At 42.3% G+C, this 18,823-nt stretch overlaps 1 protein-coding gene across 1 annotated transcript in view; it reads right to left on the reverse strand.

Annotated features, from left to right (window-relative positions):
• The window catches only part of QSOX1 (quiescin sulfhydryl oxidase 1), a 1,259,897-nt gene that overhangs the window by 584,914 nt on the left and 656,160 nt on the right, over nt 1-18,823 (reverse strand). The window contains exon 5 of the mRNA XM_044085745.1: nt 3,877-3,967. Coding sequence (XP_043941680.1) covers nt 3,877-3,967 — 91 coding nt within the window. The remainder of the gene's footprint in view (nt 1-3,876; nt 3,968-18,823) is intronic.

The raw sequence follows: 18,823 nt of genomic DNA on the forward strand, positions 1-18,823 counted from the left end.
TGATAAGATACAATGTCTGCACAACTCAGGAGCACTGTGATAAGATACGATGTCTGCACAACTCAGGAGCACTGTGATAAGATACAATGTCTGCACAACTCAGGAGCACTGTGATAAGATACAATGTCTGCACAACTCAGGAGCACTGTGATAACATACAATGTCTGCACAAAACAGGAGCACTGTGATAACATACAATGTCTGCACAACTCAGGAGCACTGTGACTCTGTCCAGACATCTTCAACAAGATTTTTGTTGTGAATGGCACTGGAGAAGTGTATAGCCACTATTTCTGTTGTTACATTTACCTCTTCTCTTACCCTAACAGCCTGCTCTACTGCAGATCTCCTCCAAATTGTGAAAATGTTCATCTACATACTTCACACAGCCTTCAAATGACTTTGGCATCTTCTGTTTCATCACACTGTCAAATGCATTAGTGTCACAGCTCTAAAAAGGCAAACACAAGCATACCAGTAGATCTGGCAGGGACCTCTGCAATCTCTGTTTGGATTATTGGATTCAGTTACACTTTTGTCTAAAATACATTGTAAAAGGTCACTGATGAAAATGTTTCACAACTGGCAATGAAGTTCATTCACTTTCAGGTGACAGTGAGCTGAACCAGGATTTGTGCCTAAGTTGTAAAGAATGCAAAATTATCCTCAGTAAATATCAGGTTGTGACTAAAGACTGCTCATTTAATGTCATAAGCCTGAACAATAAAACTGATCAGTTTGAGACATGGGTTAATTCTGCAAACCCCACTCTCCTTCTAGGTCACTGTCCAACTCATTCACCAATGCCCATTTTTCAGGTGTGACATACCAGGTCTCAGTGAAAGGTGAGGAGGATCTGCTGTTTTTACTCATATTCTCTCCATAAGTTAATATAATGCAAGTTAAAATAAGAACAGATACAAACCTAAAAGGCTAATGGCTCTAATACTATTAGGTAACCATACAAATATTTAATTTGTTGGGAGTGAAGCATATCTTATCGACTTTTTCAGACCCTCTATTAATTTCAAGACATAAAAAAGCTCTGGTTTAGTGTGCAAAAAATAAATTCTACCTGTTAGAGGAGATCTGAATGTCATTTGGATGGAGGATTCACAACAGTGGCTAAAATAACTTATTGCTGTATACAGTATGACCTGGCCAGTACTGCCTACACCAAGAACAGCACCAACTTTGGGAGTTATTCATTTATTCACTGGATACCTACTAACATCCCCAACAGATGTATGGTGATAACATTTCCTCTTAACAGCTGGAGTGCTCACAGCACAACAATCATTGGGTACCCTTTCAAAAGGCAAGGTCTAGACCCAAACTAAATACCATCAGAACCATCTTTCCAGCCAAAGACACAGTTCTGCCCACCTGCCTCAGTTTTACAGACTGCTCTCATTAGGTATTCCTGTGCATCTGACTCCTCATTTATTCAGTTCATTATTAGGCATCATTCAGGGCTGGCTCTTTATTAGGGTCAGAAACCCCTGAATAAGCAAAGAACTAAAGGAAAAATTAGGGAAGGAGATAATACTTGGAGAATATGGAAAAGGACGCTGACTTAAGATTTAAAATACAAGTTCAGGTCTCAAAGATGGTAACACAACATTTACACATTCAGTGTTAAATCTGACTACTTCAAACAAAATACTATGCCAGGACATCCTGGAAACTCCTTGCTGGGGAATCAGGTACATCCTGGGAAATAATTCTCCCACTACAGGTTTACTCATTCCCTTCCTTGAACAATCTCAGTCTTGCTATCAGAGACCTGGCTGATATGCTGTATGACATTCTATGTCTGGCAGTTAGTGCAGAGGATCATGGCTATGAGCTGTTAATGAGCTAATTCTTATATTTTAAGGTTTGACTCCCTCAGCATTCATTTGCCCAACTTTGTGACTCTGAGCAAGTAACATAACCCTATTCTGCTCCCAGGATGAGTATGAAAAAGGCCCATGTTCATAGGTTAGTACTAAGCTAACTGCCCTTGTGAGCCATTTTAAGCCTAGCCAATTATCCCTTTTGAGACTCAAACCCTGCACCTTGTGTTTGTAAGGCAAACACCTTAACCATTAGGCCACCCAACCCAACCCTGTGTTACCAAAGTTACCCTGATTAACTGATAAAAGTAAGTTAGAACAAATAATCTGCCCACTTACAAACCCTGAAAATAACCAATAGAAATATGACTTCTCATGCTTACTAAACCTTCATTTCCACAGAAAATGGCCATCCGAAGTCAATTTGTTGATGCCCACATCACTCACGTGATACAAACAGATCTACAAAAAGGAGGTGAATACTTTGGAGCTTAAATCCACAAAATCACTTTATTAAGTACTTTCGTCCTTGGTACAAGAGAACTTCAGAACAACTCTTCACAACAATTACTCACTTTTATATAGTAATCAGTTAATTAACCAATCCCATCCCCACAAATCAGTCACCATGGAGACTGTTAAAGCTAGTACCACACACCACCTAAAACCTTAAAAACAGATGTTACAAATTATTAATAAGCATTATTATTAATTAACCATTGCATACATTAAATACATTACTAACAAGATAAACCATGACCAGTGATACATAAAAAAGTACTTGCTTTAAAAACAAGTTTTTTTTTTATTTTATTTTATTCCATTTTTTTTTATTTTAAATAAAAAGCAGCTCTCAGTTTTAAAATACTAGACAAAGAGGTGGTTTCATTCAGACCAGGGTATACAGTGGCATTAGTTCCTAACTGCTATCTAAGCTCCTGATATTCCAAAAAAATCTTCCACTAGTCCACCTCTCTGCCCTAGGTCAACCGGATCAATAACTAAAAATATGAATCTATGAAACAGGTTTTATTCAATATGCTTGCACAGTGCAGTCCTTCCATCCTTTTTCTTAATGTCGTAAAGGTCTTGATAAACCCTTTTCCTCACACTAAGCTTAGTCTTACCCATGTAGAATGCATTGCAATGGTCACAGAGGGCCAAGTATACTACCCCCTTACTTCCACAATAACATTTCCTTGGAATATCAATCTCACCATAACCTTCTATCACCACAGATGCCCCTTCCCAAATGTATGGGCACTGGGAACAGTGGCCACATTTAGCCATCCTTCCATGTCGCAAGTCCCTCACTGGTCTTTCTAGCACCACCTTATCCCTAGACCCTAATAGCAGTGTAAAATGGGCTGTCCTTCTTTTTCTCATTAACTTATGATAAAATGTCATACAAAAAAGGTTCAGGATATCCTCTCAAACTAAACATATTTGTGACTTTGTCACATTCCAGTTGAAATTCAATGTCATCTGTGACTGTCCTGGCCAGTCTTACATACTGTCCCTTCACAAGGGCTTTCTTCTGATGAATAGGGTGCATACTATCAAAATGTAAAAAATAATTGGAGTATGTAAGCTTATGATAAATTGTTGATTCAAAACACTTTTTTATTTCATTTTTCCTAATAGTAATATCAAGAAAAGTTACTGAATCAGTCTAAACATCCATCGTGAATCTCAAAAAAAATCAGTGGTGGTGTGCAAATAATCATAAAATTCCTGTAACTTACCTCTCCTTCAGTCTATAAAAAAATCAAACAGATCTACCATTACCCTTCCACCTGACATAATCATACAATGTTAATATTCCTAAACAATATTTAGGGACACAACTTGATATTTTTTAGTCGTTTGGATTTAACTTTCCATGTGTTGCAAACAAAAGACTTGCTTCTACAAAGTTTTGTATCCCTCCTTGCTTTAAATAAGATCAAAATGAAGTATGTATTTAAAAGGGTAAAGACATAACACTGTTTAACATATTTTTTATCATCAGACTGTAGCAGTAAATGTAGAATCTCACCTCTCTGCCAATATAGGAGTCTTCTCCCTCGAAGATGAGAGCCAAATACAAGGGATTATTGGTAGTGAAGAAATTGTTCACTTCCAGCACACTAAAAGGCATAATGAACAGCAATGCTTTAAAATCAACAAAAATACAAGATACAAACAAAACTGAAAAAGTAGAAGAAAATCCTGATCTGGTAAATGTTACTTATTTATTCATTCATTCATTTAATATCTACTGACTGTGATAGTCTTACTGAGCAAATGGCATTTTACAAAAGAGTTCTCAGAAGCAACAAAAGTCACAGAAACGCCAATAGTTTTTAATGAAGCTTTCGGGCTCTCAACCCTTCATCAGCATACATAGTATCAAATACTTTACATTTAAATAGAGGTAACAGTTAAGAACATATGACCAAACCAACCAATAGAATTCAATCAATTTGAAAACAAAACATAAGTATATAAGTTATAAAATACAGGAAAAAAAACAAGAAAAAAAAATTTTCATTAAAAAATGTATATATAATAACAACTTTAAAACATTCCAAATCCATAATAACATATTTATTTCTTAATTCTATCTACAGCTATTGTATTCTATAAATTACTCATCTGTTGTCTCAATAATATAGGTTTTATGCTGATGGCATTGTTTAAACCTGGAGTGGTATCTGCATGTAGCCTTATTATCCACTCTAGTTCCTTTATTTCTAAAAGATTGTTGACATCACCCCCCCTCATACCCACTTGTACAATGTCAATACATCTAAATTTAAAACTGTGCTTATTGTATTGTGATATGTGTTTAAATTGAGCATTTTACAAAAGAGGCCTTGGGGGAAATCTCCAAAAATTCACAAGTTTATGGCTAGGCATTTCTTTACAGAGGAAATCAAACTGAAAACTGAAAGTCAACAGTACTATTTAACCTGAAGGAAAAGAAAAATTCAAGTAGATGCCATTAGAATAGGTTTAGACAGTACATACAATGTGTCACTGCCAATGGGTCAAGTGGTAGCATACTTACCTTTGATGCTGGAAGATCACAATACTGTGGGATCTATTCCCACATCAGGTGTGTTGATTCATTTCTCCAGCACTGGCAATACAGGAGGGAGAGGTTATTCTCCTGGATGTGCCATCCTTTGGCCAAGACATTAAAATGAGGTCCCACCTGCTTGAGTTGGTGTTAGTATAGGTGGAGGCAAAAGATCCCCAGGCACTTACTGAAAAAAACACGAATTGATTTAGGGACATGGCACATCTCAGGGTAAGAGTGTCTGACTAGCGACTGCAAGTAACCTGGATCAAGACTATCCACCACCTGTCACCCCCCCCCCACACACACACACACACACATAAAATAAATGGTTTCTTAATGAGAAAACAAAGAATCTGCCCTTACAACAAAAAGAGGTTGGTTCAAGACTGAGTGCCACTGCTCCTGATAGCACTCCAACTCACAATCCAGGGAAGACATCTTGGAACAAAGGAGGAGGAGAAAACCACAGAGCTCTTTTTCATCTTGGTTCTTACTGATTCAATGCACTAAAAGTACTTCATGAGCTTCATACGACCACATCTGCCATGTACCAGCTTCTGGTGAGAGTAGAGGCATCACTGTAACAGCTATCTGGGCTTGAGTTCCATGGAAGGATTTGACTGCCTGTTTCTGATTGGCCAGCTTCTGCAGGGGAGCAAACTGGATTTTGCCTGAACAGTTTCTACTGGGGCAGAACCCTACAGACCGTAAATAACTACAGTTTTGCTCAATTCACTGTTCTTCAGTGCTAAGCAGTTGAGAACTCTCTAATGCGCAATATGATGAAGACAGCAAGAAACTACAGAGAAGAAGGCAAAGGCCATAAAGCCCATTTCCATCTGAGCTGTTAAAAGTTCAGCACACTACAAGGACTTCATCCCCTTCCTAGGACCAGTTTTGCAGTGTAGTAGTGTTTGCCGATAGCACAGGCTTCCACATGACAGTTATATGAGTTTGGGTCCCATTGAAGGATTAGAGTCCCTGTCTGAGTGTAGCCATAAGCGAGCAAGGGTAGAACCTTACAGGCTTTAAATAGCTGCAGTGTAAAGACCGCTGAGTAAGCAGTACACCACATCTACAACGGGTAAGGCAACCTCTACAGGTCTGTAGGTCATATGATTTTTTTTTAGCCTTCTTTTTCTCAGCTTAGCTACATTAACGTGATTGATGTTATTGTTAAGATTTGAATCCGGTACACTGTGGATATATGTTCAAGAGCCTGACACTTTTTAACTAGTCTTAGCAATCAAACCAGATTTGCGTGTTTATGACCTACTGCTTTATTAACTGAGTCCCAGTTTTAGTACTGGGATTATTTAACAAATCTGCAGTTGGTTGCATACCATATTCTGGTGAAACCTATTGTCTACTACTTTTTATCTGACCAAATGTGCTAAAACAAGCTTGCAGCTAAAGTATAAATGGTTACCAAATGTTGTTTACTGTATTGGCTACACTCTAAGCTATTTCCATACATTTTGTACTGTTTGTCACACAGAATTAATATTTTTCTCAGTTTTGTGCTCATCTGATTAGCTCCATAGACTTTTTCTCTGTTCAATGTTCATTTGATTGTTTGCATTTAATAAACTAGTTCCATACAATTTGCTGCTCTTGTTTTATTATACACAGTGAAAACTGTCTGCTTATTAGCTTGCTCAATGCACCTCGTGCTTGCAGCACTAAACTTAGCACTGATGTTCTACTACTGTTACTATGTTTTTAAGTAGTATTGAAATGCTGATCCTTGTTGCTGTCACTTTGATGTTCATTACTGTCAGCTAATACTATTTCAGGTCATTTTGCACTGTTGACAATTGCTGATTTTTGTTAGACAGAACCCAAGAAATTATCTCAGTAACTGATCTTTCCCTGGAGACCAGATCCAATTTGTAATGTTTGATGAAGGTATGGGGTTTAGCCCAAATGGCTGCTGCACAGATGTCATCCAAGGAAGCCCTGGAGTGGAAGGCAACAGAAGCTGCGATAGCCCTAGTTGAGTGAGCTTTGATTCGAGCAGGCTTGGGTTCATTCGTAAGAGAATATGAGAAGGTAATGCAATCTCTGAGCCATTTTGACAAAGTAACTTTAGATACAGTGCACCCCATTCTAGGATCAGAAAATGAAATGAAAAGTTGGTCTGACTTGTGAAAGGACTTAGTTCTGTCCAGGCAGAAACATAGCTGTCTATGAACGTCCAATGAATGCAGGCAGTATTCTCCCTTGTTTGAATAATTTGGAAAAAATACAGGGAGATCAATGGACTGGTTAACAGAGAAGTCAGAAACCACCTTGGGGAGAAAGGCTGGATTAGTACGAAGTGATACTCTGTCCTTATGGAAGATCAGGTATGGGCTCTTGATGCATAAGGCTTGTAACTCAGATATCCATCTGGCTGAAGTGACTGCCACCAAAAACAAAGACTTCCATGACAGAAATTTCAGATCACATGTCGCAGCCGGCTCAAAGGGGTGTAGAGAGAGAGACTGGAGAACCCGGGAGAGATTCCATGCCTCCACAGGGTGCCTGAGAGGAGGTCTGCTATGGAAAATTCCCTTGAGAAAAGTCTTGCAAAGTTGGGTGGAAATAAGAGGGACTCCATCTGAACCTTTATGGAAATTGGAAATAGCTGCTAAATGGACTCGAATGGTAGAAGCTGATGCCCCATTGTCAAACAACTCAGAAAGATAGTGAAGAATAGCAGCTGTAGGGGTTGAAAACAGATTTAGCATCCAATTATGTGACCAGATAGCGAATCTTTTCCATTTGTCTCTGTAAAGTTTTCTGGTGGATGGTTTATGGGAGGCCAGAATAATATCTTGGACAGATGAGGAGAAGGTTTCCTGCCTGGCAACTAGCAGAAGTGGAGAAGCCAAGCTGAGATCTTGTGAGTGGATGGATTTGGGGGAGTCAGGCCTTGTGAGTGAGATATTAGGTCCTGATGAGTGTCCAGGATACAAGGAGGTTGTAACAGGTGAGGTCGGAGGAAGGGAAACCACACTTGATGAGGCCAGAAAGGGGCAATGAGGATTACTTTGCATCTCAACCGAATAGCTTTCCTTAGAAATAGTGGTGTCAAAGAATAAGTATAGAGGAGACCCACGAGCCAATCATGAGTCAGAGCATCTTTTGGTGACTCCCCATCTGGGGGAAAGAGGGCAAAGTAGCTGCTGGGGGAAAGAAGGCAAAGTAACTGCTGCATTTTTTGTTTGAGGGGGAAGTGAAAAGATCACAGCAAGGCTGGCCCCAACGACTGAAGTTTTCTGTCGTCACATTCGTGTTGAGAGACCACTCGTGTGGACGGAGGATGCATCTGCTCAGCCTGTCCGCAATCACGTTGGAGCTCCCCGGGATATGCGTTGCGATTAGAAAGCGGTTGGAAGCTATCGCCCAATGCCAAATTCTCATGGCCTCGCGGCTTAGGGGGTAGGTTTTGGTCCCTCCCTGTTTGTTTATGTACCAGATGGACATATTGTCCAACTGGATTGCAATCGTTCCCAATGGAAGGAGTGGATGAAGTGCCTGCAACGCTAACAGCACCGCTCTTAACTCCAAGACATTGATATGCAAGTTGACCTCTAGGCTGGACCACGTGCCTTGGACTGTCTTCCCCTGGAAGTGCCCCCCCCCCACCCTATCAGGGAAGCATCCGTGGTCACCGTGGCGTTGGGTTGGGGACTCTGGAAGGGGCGACACTAAAGATTTTCATCTGTTCTCATCCACCAGAGATCTTGTTTGCAGGAGTTGGTGAGGAGGATCTCTGAGCTCAGGGGATGAAGATTGGATACCCACTGGGACAAAAGGAGCCATTGTAGTAGTCTCATATGCAATCTGGCTAGGGGAACAATTGGAATGGCTGCTGCCACAGACCCCACAGCCTGTAGAACTTCCCTTGCAGACACCTTCCTTCAACAGAGTATCACTTGTACTTGTAACCTTAACCTCTGAAATCTGTGAGGAGGATGAGAGACTTGCCTTGTTTGAGTGTTGAATGCTGCCCCTTTAAATTCCAATTGCTGGGTGGGATGAAGGTTGGATTTTTCCCAGTGTATGGTGATGCCTAGGAACTCCGCTAGTGCTAGAGTGTAGAGGAGGGCCCTGACCAGTAGGTGCTTGGTGGGGGCGGAGAGGAGCCAATCGTCTAGATACGGAAACACTTGGAATCCCTGAAGGCTCAGATGAGCTATCACCACTGCTAAACATTTCGTGAACACTCTGGGGGCCGTCGAGAGACCGAATGGCAGGGCTCTGAATTGGTAATGGTTGGCTCCCAGCTGGAAGGGAAGGAGACTCCTGGAGCACTTGTCCATTTTGATGTGGTAATACGAATCCCAGAGGTCTATCGAGCACATTCACACACCCTCCCGAAGACATGGGAAAATGGATTGTATCATGACCATGCGGAATTTGGTCTGAACTACTGACTTGTTTAGTTGGCTGAGATTCAGAATGGGTCTCCAGTCCCCGGTCTTTTTTGGCACCAAAAAGAATCTCGAGTAAAACCTGAATCCGCACTGTTCTGGGGGGACTTGTTGGATGATTCGTTTTATACACAGCTTTGCTATTTTTGAAGCTTTTGAGGCACCAGTCATTCCCTCCATCTTTGGGATTCCAAAAATCCACAAGAATACGAATAATCCACCTTTTCACCCCATAGTTTCTGCAAAGGGCTCAAAGACAGAGGCTGTGGCATCATTTGTGGATTTTCACGGTAAACACACATTAAAACAGTTACCTCATGTTCTAAAGGATTCCTGGCACTGTCTGGATGTTATAAAGGATATCTTGATAGGTGATGAATATTTAATGGTAACTATAGATGTTATCAATCTATTTTCTATTATCCCACATCAGGAAGGTCTGAGTATGTCTGACAATTGTCTTATGAAATACAGTGGGATGCACACGGTCAGATGCAAATTGATGGTGGAACTAATGGAAATAGTTTTATTAAACAATTTCATCATGTTTGAAGGGGAGTTTTTTAAACAGAGTACCGGAGTGGCCATGGGAACTAGATGTGCTCCCATTTATGCCCACCTAGTGTTGGCTGAATGGGAGACACAAACAGTGTTCAAATCCCAGTACAAGTCTAACATTGCCCTATACCTGCGCTTTTTGGATGACATTTTAATTTTTTGGAAAGGGCCAATAGAAGAAGTTGAGAATTTTGTTGAGTACATCGGATCAACAAACTCATTTTTGAAGTTTACTAGTACAATTTATACATATAAATGTGAATATTTGGACATTTTATTGTACAAGGAAAATGATACCTTGCAGTCTAACATTCATCGTAAAAAGACTTTTTACATTTTAACAGTTGCCATCCATACTTTCAAAAGAAAAATATTATGAAAGGGCAGATGGTAAGACTCTCGAGATTAATTAGTGATGACTGTATGTACAATATAGAAATCAAAAAATTGATTGAAATGTTTATTGAAAGAGGATATCCTCGAGATATTTTATTGAAAATAAGCAAGGAAGTGGGGGGGAAGAAACACTGTGTTTAAACCCATTTTAAAAGGAGGTCTCCCAAGAGACAGTAAAGATGGTACCGATGATAGTATAACAGACAAAGCAAGGGCCATGATACTCCCTTACAATGACATGATGGGTAAAATTAAGGTTATTTTAAAAGAGACTTGGCTTAGTGTTTTTATAACTGAAATGAAAGGCATTATAGGTAATGAACCTGATTTCATACACAGTAGAGGTAAGAATTTGAAGGAAATATTGGAAATGGACATGGATTTGAATACATACAAGAGATCTAGGATGAGTAAATGTGGCCTGTGTAGCACATGTAAATACATTAATGACGGACCTTATGTTACTGTGCAAAACTATGGAAGAACTATTAGATGTCCAGGTTATTGCAACTGTAATACCAAAATGGTCATATACATTGCTACCTGCCTAAGCCTCTCCGCATACTATATTGGCAAAACCATCAGGAAGTTAAGATCTAGGATACTTGAGCATGTTAGGGACATTAGAAACAAAAAAACTGTTAACGCACTTTATTCACACAGTTTGAAATGTAGAGACTTCAAAAAGTTTTTATTTTTTGTCACTGATCTTGTCCCATATAATGACAAGGGAGGGGATGACAAGACCTTACTGGAGGTTAAAGAATGTATGTGGCAGCTTAGATTGGATGCATCTAAGCCACCTGGTATAAATGAGCATATTTCTATTTCCAGCATTTTGAAATACAAATCACATTTTATATGAATTTTTATTATGTAGTAACGTTTATATATTTTATACATATTTCATACAAACATTGCAAAATTTATACATTTTATATTATACATATACTTTTGGCACAGTAATACAAGTGAATGAGGTATTTTCGTCATTTTATATATATATATATATATATATATATATATATATATATATATATATATATATACACATACACATATATATACATTTTTATATGAAACTTCAGATACAGATACTATATATACAAATACAAGCAAACATTGGTACACATACACCTTTTATTTAATTGAATGTTTTATTGTAATTGATGTTCTTAATTGAAGGGGATGTGGTTTTAGATATTTATAAAAAGGGAGTGGATTGTGTTAATTAATTTACACTCTGATGATGCCCATCAATGTTAGTGGGTGAAAGAGCTAAGTGTCTTTATCTGCACAACTGCTTGGTTCAATAAAAGCGTTTTTACAGTCGTGGTGCTGTTCGGTTTGTTGGATTACTGGTCTACTCGTGTGTGCATTCAATTTCTGAAGCTGCCTTTTCCCTTTGACTGGGTGGAACATCGGGAAAGGATTTTGGGGGTCTTGGATAAGAGATTAGAGGGATGCAACAGCCTCTGGAAATTATTCTCTGCACCCACTGATCATTTGTAATAGAGTGCCAGGCAGCTTGGTGCAGAGAAAAACGAGCCCTGACTGCTTCCAGAGGAAAGCAAATGGGCAACGCTTCAGGAGCGCTGATACGGTCATCTGGAGAAAGAATCCCTAGAGTCCTGATTTCGGGGACCCCCTCTGCCACAAAAGGGGCATCTTCCATTATTGGAACCCCCTCTTTCTCTGGGGGAGTCCTCACCACGTGCACTATGGAAAGGGCCTTGAAATTTTTGGGCCACATCTTTCCACTTCTCTGGTTCTTAGAAAAGAAGCGCTGAGGCTTGGAAAAATGTAGGCCAACATCAGACAAGGTTTTTCCATCCTGCTCAGACCTGGCTAATGTGTCCTTCACTTTAGAACTGAACAAAGCTAACGGTTCAATAGGGGTGTTTAAAAAGGAAGACTTGAAGGAGTCCGCGAGGTCACAAATGCACATCCAGGCGTAGCGTCTCATAACTACGCCTGCACCCGCAGCTCTGGCCGCAACTTCGGTTGCTTGGGACACCAACCTCATGGACAAGTTGGAAATCAACTCTAGGGTGGCAAGCTGGGAAGCAACTTTATCACGTGCCCCATCCAATACTTGATCCGCGAGGGTTCCACAGAGTTCAGTGATGAGATCTCTTTGGAGCCTCGTAAAATGCTCCAAAAAGTTCAAAGACTTAACAGCAAAAGTCGCTGAAGCAAAAACTCGCTTCTCTAATCTATCCACCGCCCAGGACTCTCTGTTGGGTGGGTGGACAGCAGGACTTTCCTCCGCAAGGTCCATTTTCGTGGCATCCATCACCACCATAGCGTCTACTGGTAAGCCTCTAAACCAATGAGGCTGATCCTCTGGAGGGGACAGCACTTTGTTTGAACTCCGGGGAATGGCCTTGAAGGTATCAGGGTTCTTCCATGCTCGCTGCATGATCAGCTTGACTAACTCATCGGCAGGGGGGGGCACCCAAGAAGTAGTGGGCCGAGAGCAGAAGGCCTGCAGGAATATGGATTCCTCCAAGGAAGGGTTGGAGGGCTTCCAGTCACCCCTCTGCCTCAAAATTTCCAAGATGTCTCCAAAGGAGACATCATCAGGGGGTGACCATGGGGACCCTTCCCCATCATCATAGTCCGTATCTTCAGTAAGGGACTGGGGGGGGAGTGGCCTGTGATAGCTGCAGCTTAGAAGGAGCGGACGGAGGACTGCTTCCCGAAGCCAGCACCCTCTCCATCACCCGGAATGCAGGCCCACCTGAAGAGGCATGGGAGCCCAGAACCAAGGAAGACAATCTCAGAACCGGAGTCAAACCCCGCTCCACACGGCCCAGAGATGGAGCCGGTGAAACAACCGTAGCCGTACCTGGAACTGAGGGGTTCCACCCCCCAAGCATGAGACTCAGGAAGGGTTGGTTCCAAAGGAACCAACACCAAAAGGGGCCTCGGAGCCTCAGACAAGGTTACTGTCAGCGCTGAGGAAAGGAGTCCTCCTGCAGACGTCGGCGCTATGAGCCTCGGAACCAAAAGGTCCAAGGGAGGAGAATACGAGGGGGTCGCAGGAGCAATGGACCCAAAACCCAGAGTGGGGTGGGTTCTAGGAAAATCTGTAATCCCCCTGGCTGTCAGCAGCTGATCAAAGAGGCACACTACATCCAACTAAGATAGGCTCCTGGTGGACCTTACCAACACACCTGAGGAGGAGTCAGGTCGGTCCAAAAAGGGGCTGAAGGCTTGTCCAGCAAATGGATCCAAGGACAGGGTGTACAGGGTCCATGGTGTAGTAAAAGTCGGCACCGAGGATTCCAGTTCTGAAAAAGGTAAAAGGGGGATTATCAGTGCCGAGAGCAGGCTCGGAGCTGAAGCAATAGCCAGAGTGGAAGTCATTATCGGCTCCGAAGAGGTCGTCTGTACCAATCTCGGAACAGAGATGGGGGATGTCGGTGCTGAGGTAATGACAGGCAATATGGTCGCAGCCAAAAAGTACAGTTTTGTACCTACCATAAATGTAGATGTTCGAGGATCTACATTGCTGCAGTCATAACCTGTGGGTAGTCCGCTGTCCTCGGTCGGCCCGAATACCAAAGAGCTGGGCTGGCGTCGGTCATTGTCGCCTAGAGCTGACGTCAGTACGTAGTAGTACTTAAGCGCATGACTGACGCCATATCCTCAGTCTTTCTTGCCCCAGATGTCAGAAGGCCTAAGAATGAAAGAAGGCCAGAGCCAAAATAGTAAACGCCCAACACCTACCAGTGTGGAAATAAAGAGTATCCCAAAAAAAAACACAGCAACCACAAACTATAGAGGGGAAGGAGGGAGGGATAATTGGACTGCAGCAATGTAGATCCTCGAACATCTACATTTATGGTAGGTACAAAACTGTACTATGTTCTTCATCTCACATTGCTGCAGTCATAACCTGTGGGTAGAATCCCAAAGCAAAGGAAAAGGGAGGCTGGTAAACTAAATAGCAGTAGGAGCTGCTAACATGCCCTGTAAAACTGCAGTGGCAAACCCAGCCCTGGACTTGGAATAAAGAGGGAGATGGTAATGCTTAGGAAAAGTGTGTACTGAACTCCAAGTAGCTGCCTCCAAAATATCCTTAGTAGCTACCCCCCTCAAAAAAGCAGTAGAAGTGGCAGTAGCCCTAGTAGAATGAGGTCTGATCCCAGCAGGAACATTCTTCCCATAATGAGAATAACAAAAAGCAATAATTTGACCAATCCACTTAGAAATAGTCTGCTTTGAAACAGCTTTCCCTTGTGAACCCAAAGCAAAGGAAACAAATAACTGTTGAGTCTGTCTGAACTCTTTAGTTCTGCTCAAATAATAACGTAGCTGCCTGTGGATATCCAAAGAATGCAAGACTTTTTCCCCCTTATTCTGGGGATCAGCATAAAAAGTAGGCAAATGAATAGACTGGTTCAAGGCCAGATTAGAAATCACTTTAGGCATAAAAGTAGGGTTAGTACGCAAAGAACTCTATCCTTATGGAATATCAGAAAGGGTTCAACTGCCATGAGTGCCTGCAATTCAGATACCCTCCTAGCAGAAATAATGGCCAACAAAAAAGCAGTCTTCCAAGACAAAAACTTCAATTCAGACGTAGCTGCAGGTTCAAAAGGAGGTAAAGTAAGTTTCTCCAAAACAAAATTGAGATCCCAGGAAGGAGTAGGAGCTCTACGTGGGGGTCTTATATTTTTTGCCCCTCTAAGAAATTGTTTGAACAAAGGGTGAGAAAATAAAGGAGGGTCACAATCATAGTGAGCAGAAATGGCTGCAGCATGAACCTTCACAGAAGAGAATGACAAACCCTTGTCCAGTAATTCAGTAAGATACTGTAGTGCAAAACTCAAATTAGGCACTGAAACATCAAAGCCCTTTGCTGTGCTCCAAAGAAAAAATCTCTTCCATTTATCAGCATAAACTTTTCGAGTACTAGGCTGCCTGGCTTCCAAAATGACATCTAAAACCTGTTGAGGAAGCTGAGACCCCACCGGCTCCATTACAGAATACGCCAGGCTGTTAGATGCAGGGACTGCACCCGAACATTGAGAAAATGATTGTTTGACTGGGATAACAAATGAGGAATCTGTGGCAAAGGCCAAGGAGGCTCCTGAATTAAACTCCTCAGCAGAGGATACCAATGCTGACGTGGCCAATCTGGTGCTATTAGAATCATGCAAGGCTTGTCCCGCCTGACCTTCAAGAGTACCTTGGGAAGAAGAGGCAGAGGGGGGAAAGCATAAACGTGAAGGTTGTTCCAACTGAAGGATAGAGCATCCACTTTCCAAGCCTTTGGGTGGAACATCTTTGTGCAAAATTTTGGCAGTTGGAAATTCAGTGGAGAAGCGAACAGATCTATGTCTGGAGCTCCCCAAGCCACGGTCAACTGTTTGAATACCTGAGGGTCCAGTTTCCACTCGTGGGGATCCACAATTTGCCTGCTCAATACATCTGCTAGGGAGTTCTGTGCTCCTGGCAGAAACCGTGCTTGAAGATTGATGTGCAAACTCAGAGCAGTCTCCCACAAAATCATTGCTTGCCTGCAAAGAGGGTAGGAATGGGTTCCCCCCTGCTTGTTGATGTACCACATGACTGTTGTGTTGTCTGTTTGAATCAACACCTGTCCCGGCTGAAGTAGGTCCTTGATGGCCAACAAGGCAAATTGGACTGCTAACATCTCCTTCATGTTGATATGCAAATGTAGTAGTTTGGGAGGCCACATGTCTTGTATCCATTTCCCACTGAAGTGTGCTCCCCAAGCCAAGTCCGAGGCATCCGTAGTTAGGATCTGACTCGCCTCTGGTCGGGTCACAGAGAGTCCCTTGTTTAGGTGACATTCCTGAGCCCACCACAAGAATTCCTTCTGGATGCAAGGTATAATCCGAATGACAGTGTCCAAACCATGGCAGTGTTGAGTCCACACACTTTTGAGATACCATTGTAGCTTCCTCATATGCAGTTTGGCATTGGGAAGTACTAGAATGCAAGATGCCATGAACCCCAAGGCTTGAAGGACTGTCCTTGCAGTCAGCCTGGACATTACTGATAACTGCTGGAAGTATAGATGAAGAGTTCTTTGTTTGTCCGGGGTCAGAAATGCCATCTGAGAAGCTTTATTCAGTCTCACACCCAGAAAGCACATGTCCTGAGAGGGCACTAGACTGGACTTTATTTCGTTCACAGAATACCCTAGGCACCTTAAAACTGCCATTACATACTGGAGATGTTGTAGTAACTTGTCTTTGTTTTGAGCAAGAATCAGGCAATCGTCCAGATAAGGATAAATTTGTATTCCTCTCTGTCTGAAGAAAGCAATTACAGGAGCCAGAACTTTTGTGAATACTCTGGGCGCAGTAGATAAACCAAAGGGCAATGCAGAGAACTGATAATGAGAAGTACCAGCCCGAAATCTCAGGAATCTCCTGCAGCTGGGCCTGATAGGGATGTGAAGATAGGCCTCTTTGAGATCCAGGGTTACCATCCAGTGATCTTTGCCTAGCATAGGCAGAAGTTGTTGTAATGTTAACATCTTGAACTTTGGAATGTCTAGGTAGGTATTGAGAATGGACAAATCCAGAATTGGCCTCCAAGTGTTTCCTTTCTTTGGCACTAGGAATAGACGGGAATAAAAACCTAGGCCTACTTCTGATGGAGGGACCACCTGAATTGCCCCCATCTGCAAAAGTAAAGAAATTTGCTCCTGAGCCTCCAGCCTTTGCTGAGGAGGCACATCCGGCATGCCTTTGAAAGGAGGAAAAGTGTGAAAATAAAACTTGTAACCATGATCTATTATATCCAACACCCACTTGTCCTGGGTGACCAAATGCCAGTTTTGTTTGAAAAGTCCCAACTTTCCTCCTAGAGGAGCTGCCAGTAAAGAAGGGCCTGGCAGCGGAAGATACAGGTCATTGGGTCTGTTTACGAAAGGGCTGACCCCTGCCCTCACCAGAAGATTGTGCAGGAGAACTCCAAGTCCTAGGTCTGATGGAACCCTGAGCGTGAGCTCTGCCTCTACCACGTCTAGACCTGCCCTTAGACTGATAATCCGAAGAAGGGTAAGACCATCCTCTAGCAGGCCAATTCCTACTAAACTTAGGGGGCTGCACCTGCATAAAATCCTTGACCGTCTGCATAGACTTAGCCTTATCTTCCATCTTTTTCAAAACTGATTCCACAGGAGGACCAAAAAGTACTTCAGATTGAAGAGGAGCATCCAAAATCCGAGCCTTAACATGCTCTGACAAATTTTGATCCTTAAGCCAGGCATGTCTACGAATAACTGAACCTGTAGCAGCCACCCTGGATGAAGCCTGAAGAGCATCGAAACCACACTGCAAAGAATGCTTGCCAACTTGATCTGATGCGTGAACCAACTCCTGGAGCTCCTTACACTCTATACCCTCAGATAAAGCATCCACCTTAGATTTCAATTGACCTAACAAAAAATTCTGATACTTCAGCATATGAAATTGGCAATTCAAAGCCCTCATAGCTAACGTAGATGAGGTGTACACTTTTTTCCCCCACCTATCTAAAGCTCTAGAATCTTTATCCAAAGGAACTGGATTCTTAGCCACAGAAGCCCTAATACCCTTCGGACCTTGAATAATAGTTTCCGGATCAGCTCTAGGACTCTTGTACAAATACTTATGAGCTTCTGGAACTCTGTAATATCTGTCTGGCTTAACAGGGGCACGAGGCAAAGAATCAGGATTAAGGTAAGATTCAGAAAAACCATCCTGAACAACATCTAAGACAGGAGGAATAGCCAAGGGCCTATGTTGTGGCAGAAACAAAAATTCCCTAAGCCTTTTCCAAGAATCTGAAAAATCCTGACCTTCCCACTTGAAATGTTCCCTCATGGAATGTAAAGTCTCAGAAAAAGAAAAATCCTCTGGAGGAGAAGCAGAAGGACAGGAGTCCTCTGCATCCGAATCTGAATAGGAAGGGAATTCCTGAATTTCTTCAGCTGAGGAATCAGAGTAGTCTGAGGAATGATCCATTCCCTCTAAATCTGCCTCCACCCTAGGCCTCTTCTCTGGGGGGGCATAGAACCCCTGATCAAAGTAATCAAGTCCTCCGCCATTTTCAACATATGCTTTTTAGGAACAGGGGCTGGAGAGCTACAACTATGACCAGGGCCAACAAGACAAGGTTTGGCCTTAGCATGGCCTTTAGCCACTGAAGTAGAAGGCCTAATAACCTTTTGTAAAGATGGAACTACAGACACCTGAGAAGCACCCTCAGCCGGGCCTAACTCCTGAGAGGCCAACTCCTGCAAAAGTAAAGGTTCCCCCTGGGATTCAGCCGAACCCTTGGCAGGATCCACAGATTCAACCGGAGCCTCCGTAGAACCGGCGTCCGCAACGGACGACTCATCCGGTTTAGACTTCAAAGATCTATCTTTATGCTTTTTAGCGGTAGCGGGCGTCGGAGGATCCGACGGCATGTTATAGTTACACCTTTTACCGAAAACAAGCTTGGCACAGTCTAATCTCCGTTTAATGGTGCGCTTATTAAATCTAGCACAAAAGCGACACCCGACCACGTCG

Source organism: Protopterus annectens, chromosome 10.part0 (assembly GCF_019279795.1).
Source record: "Protopterus annectens isolate FY-2018-M chromosome 10.part0, PAN1.0, whole genome shotgun sequence".
Lineage (NCBI taxonomy): Eukaryota > Metazoa > Chordata > Ceratodontiformes > Protopteridae > Protopterus > Protopterus annectens.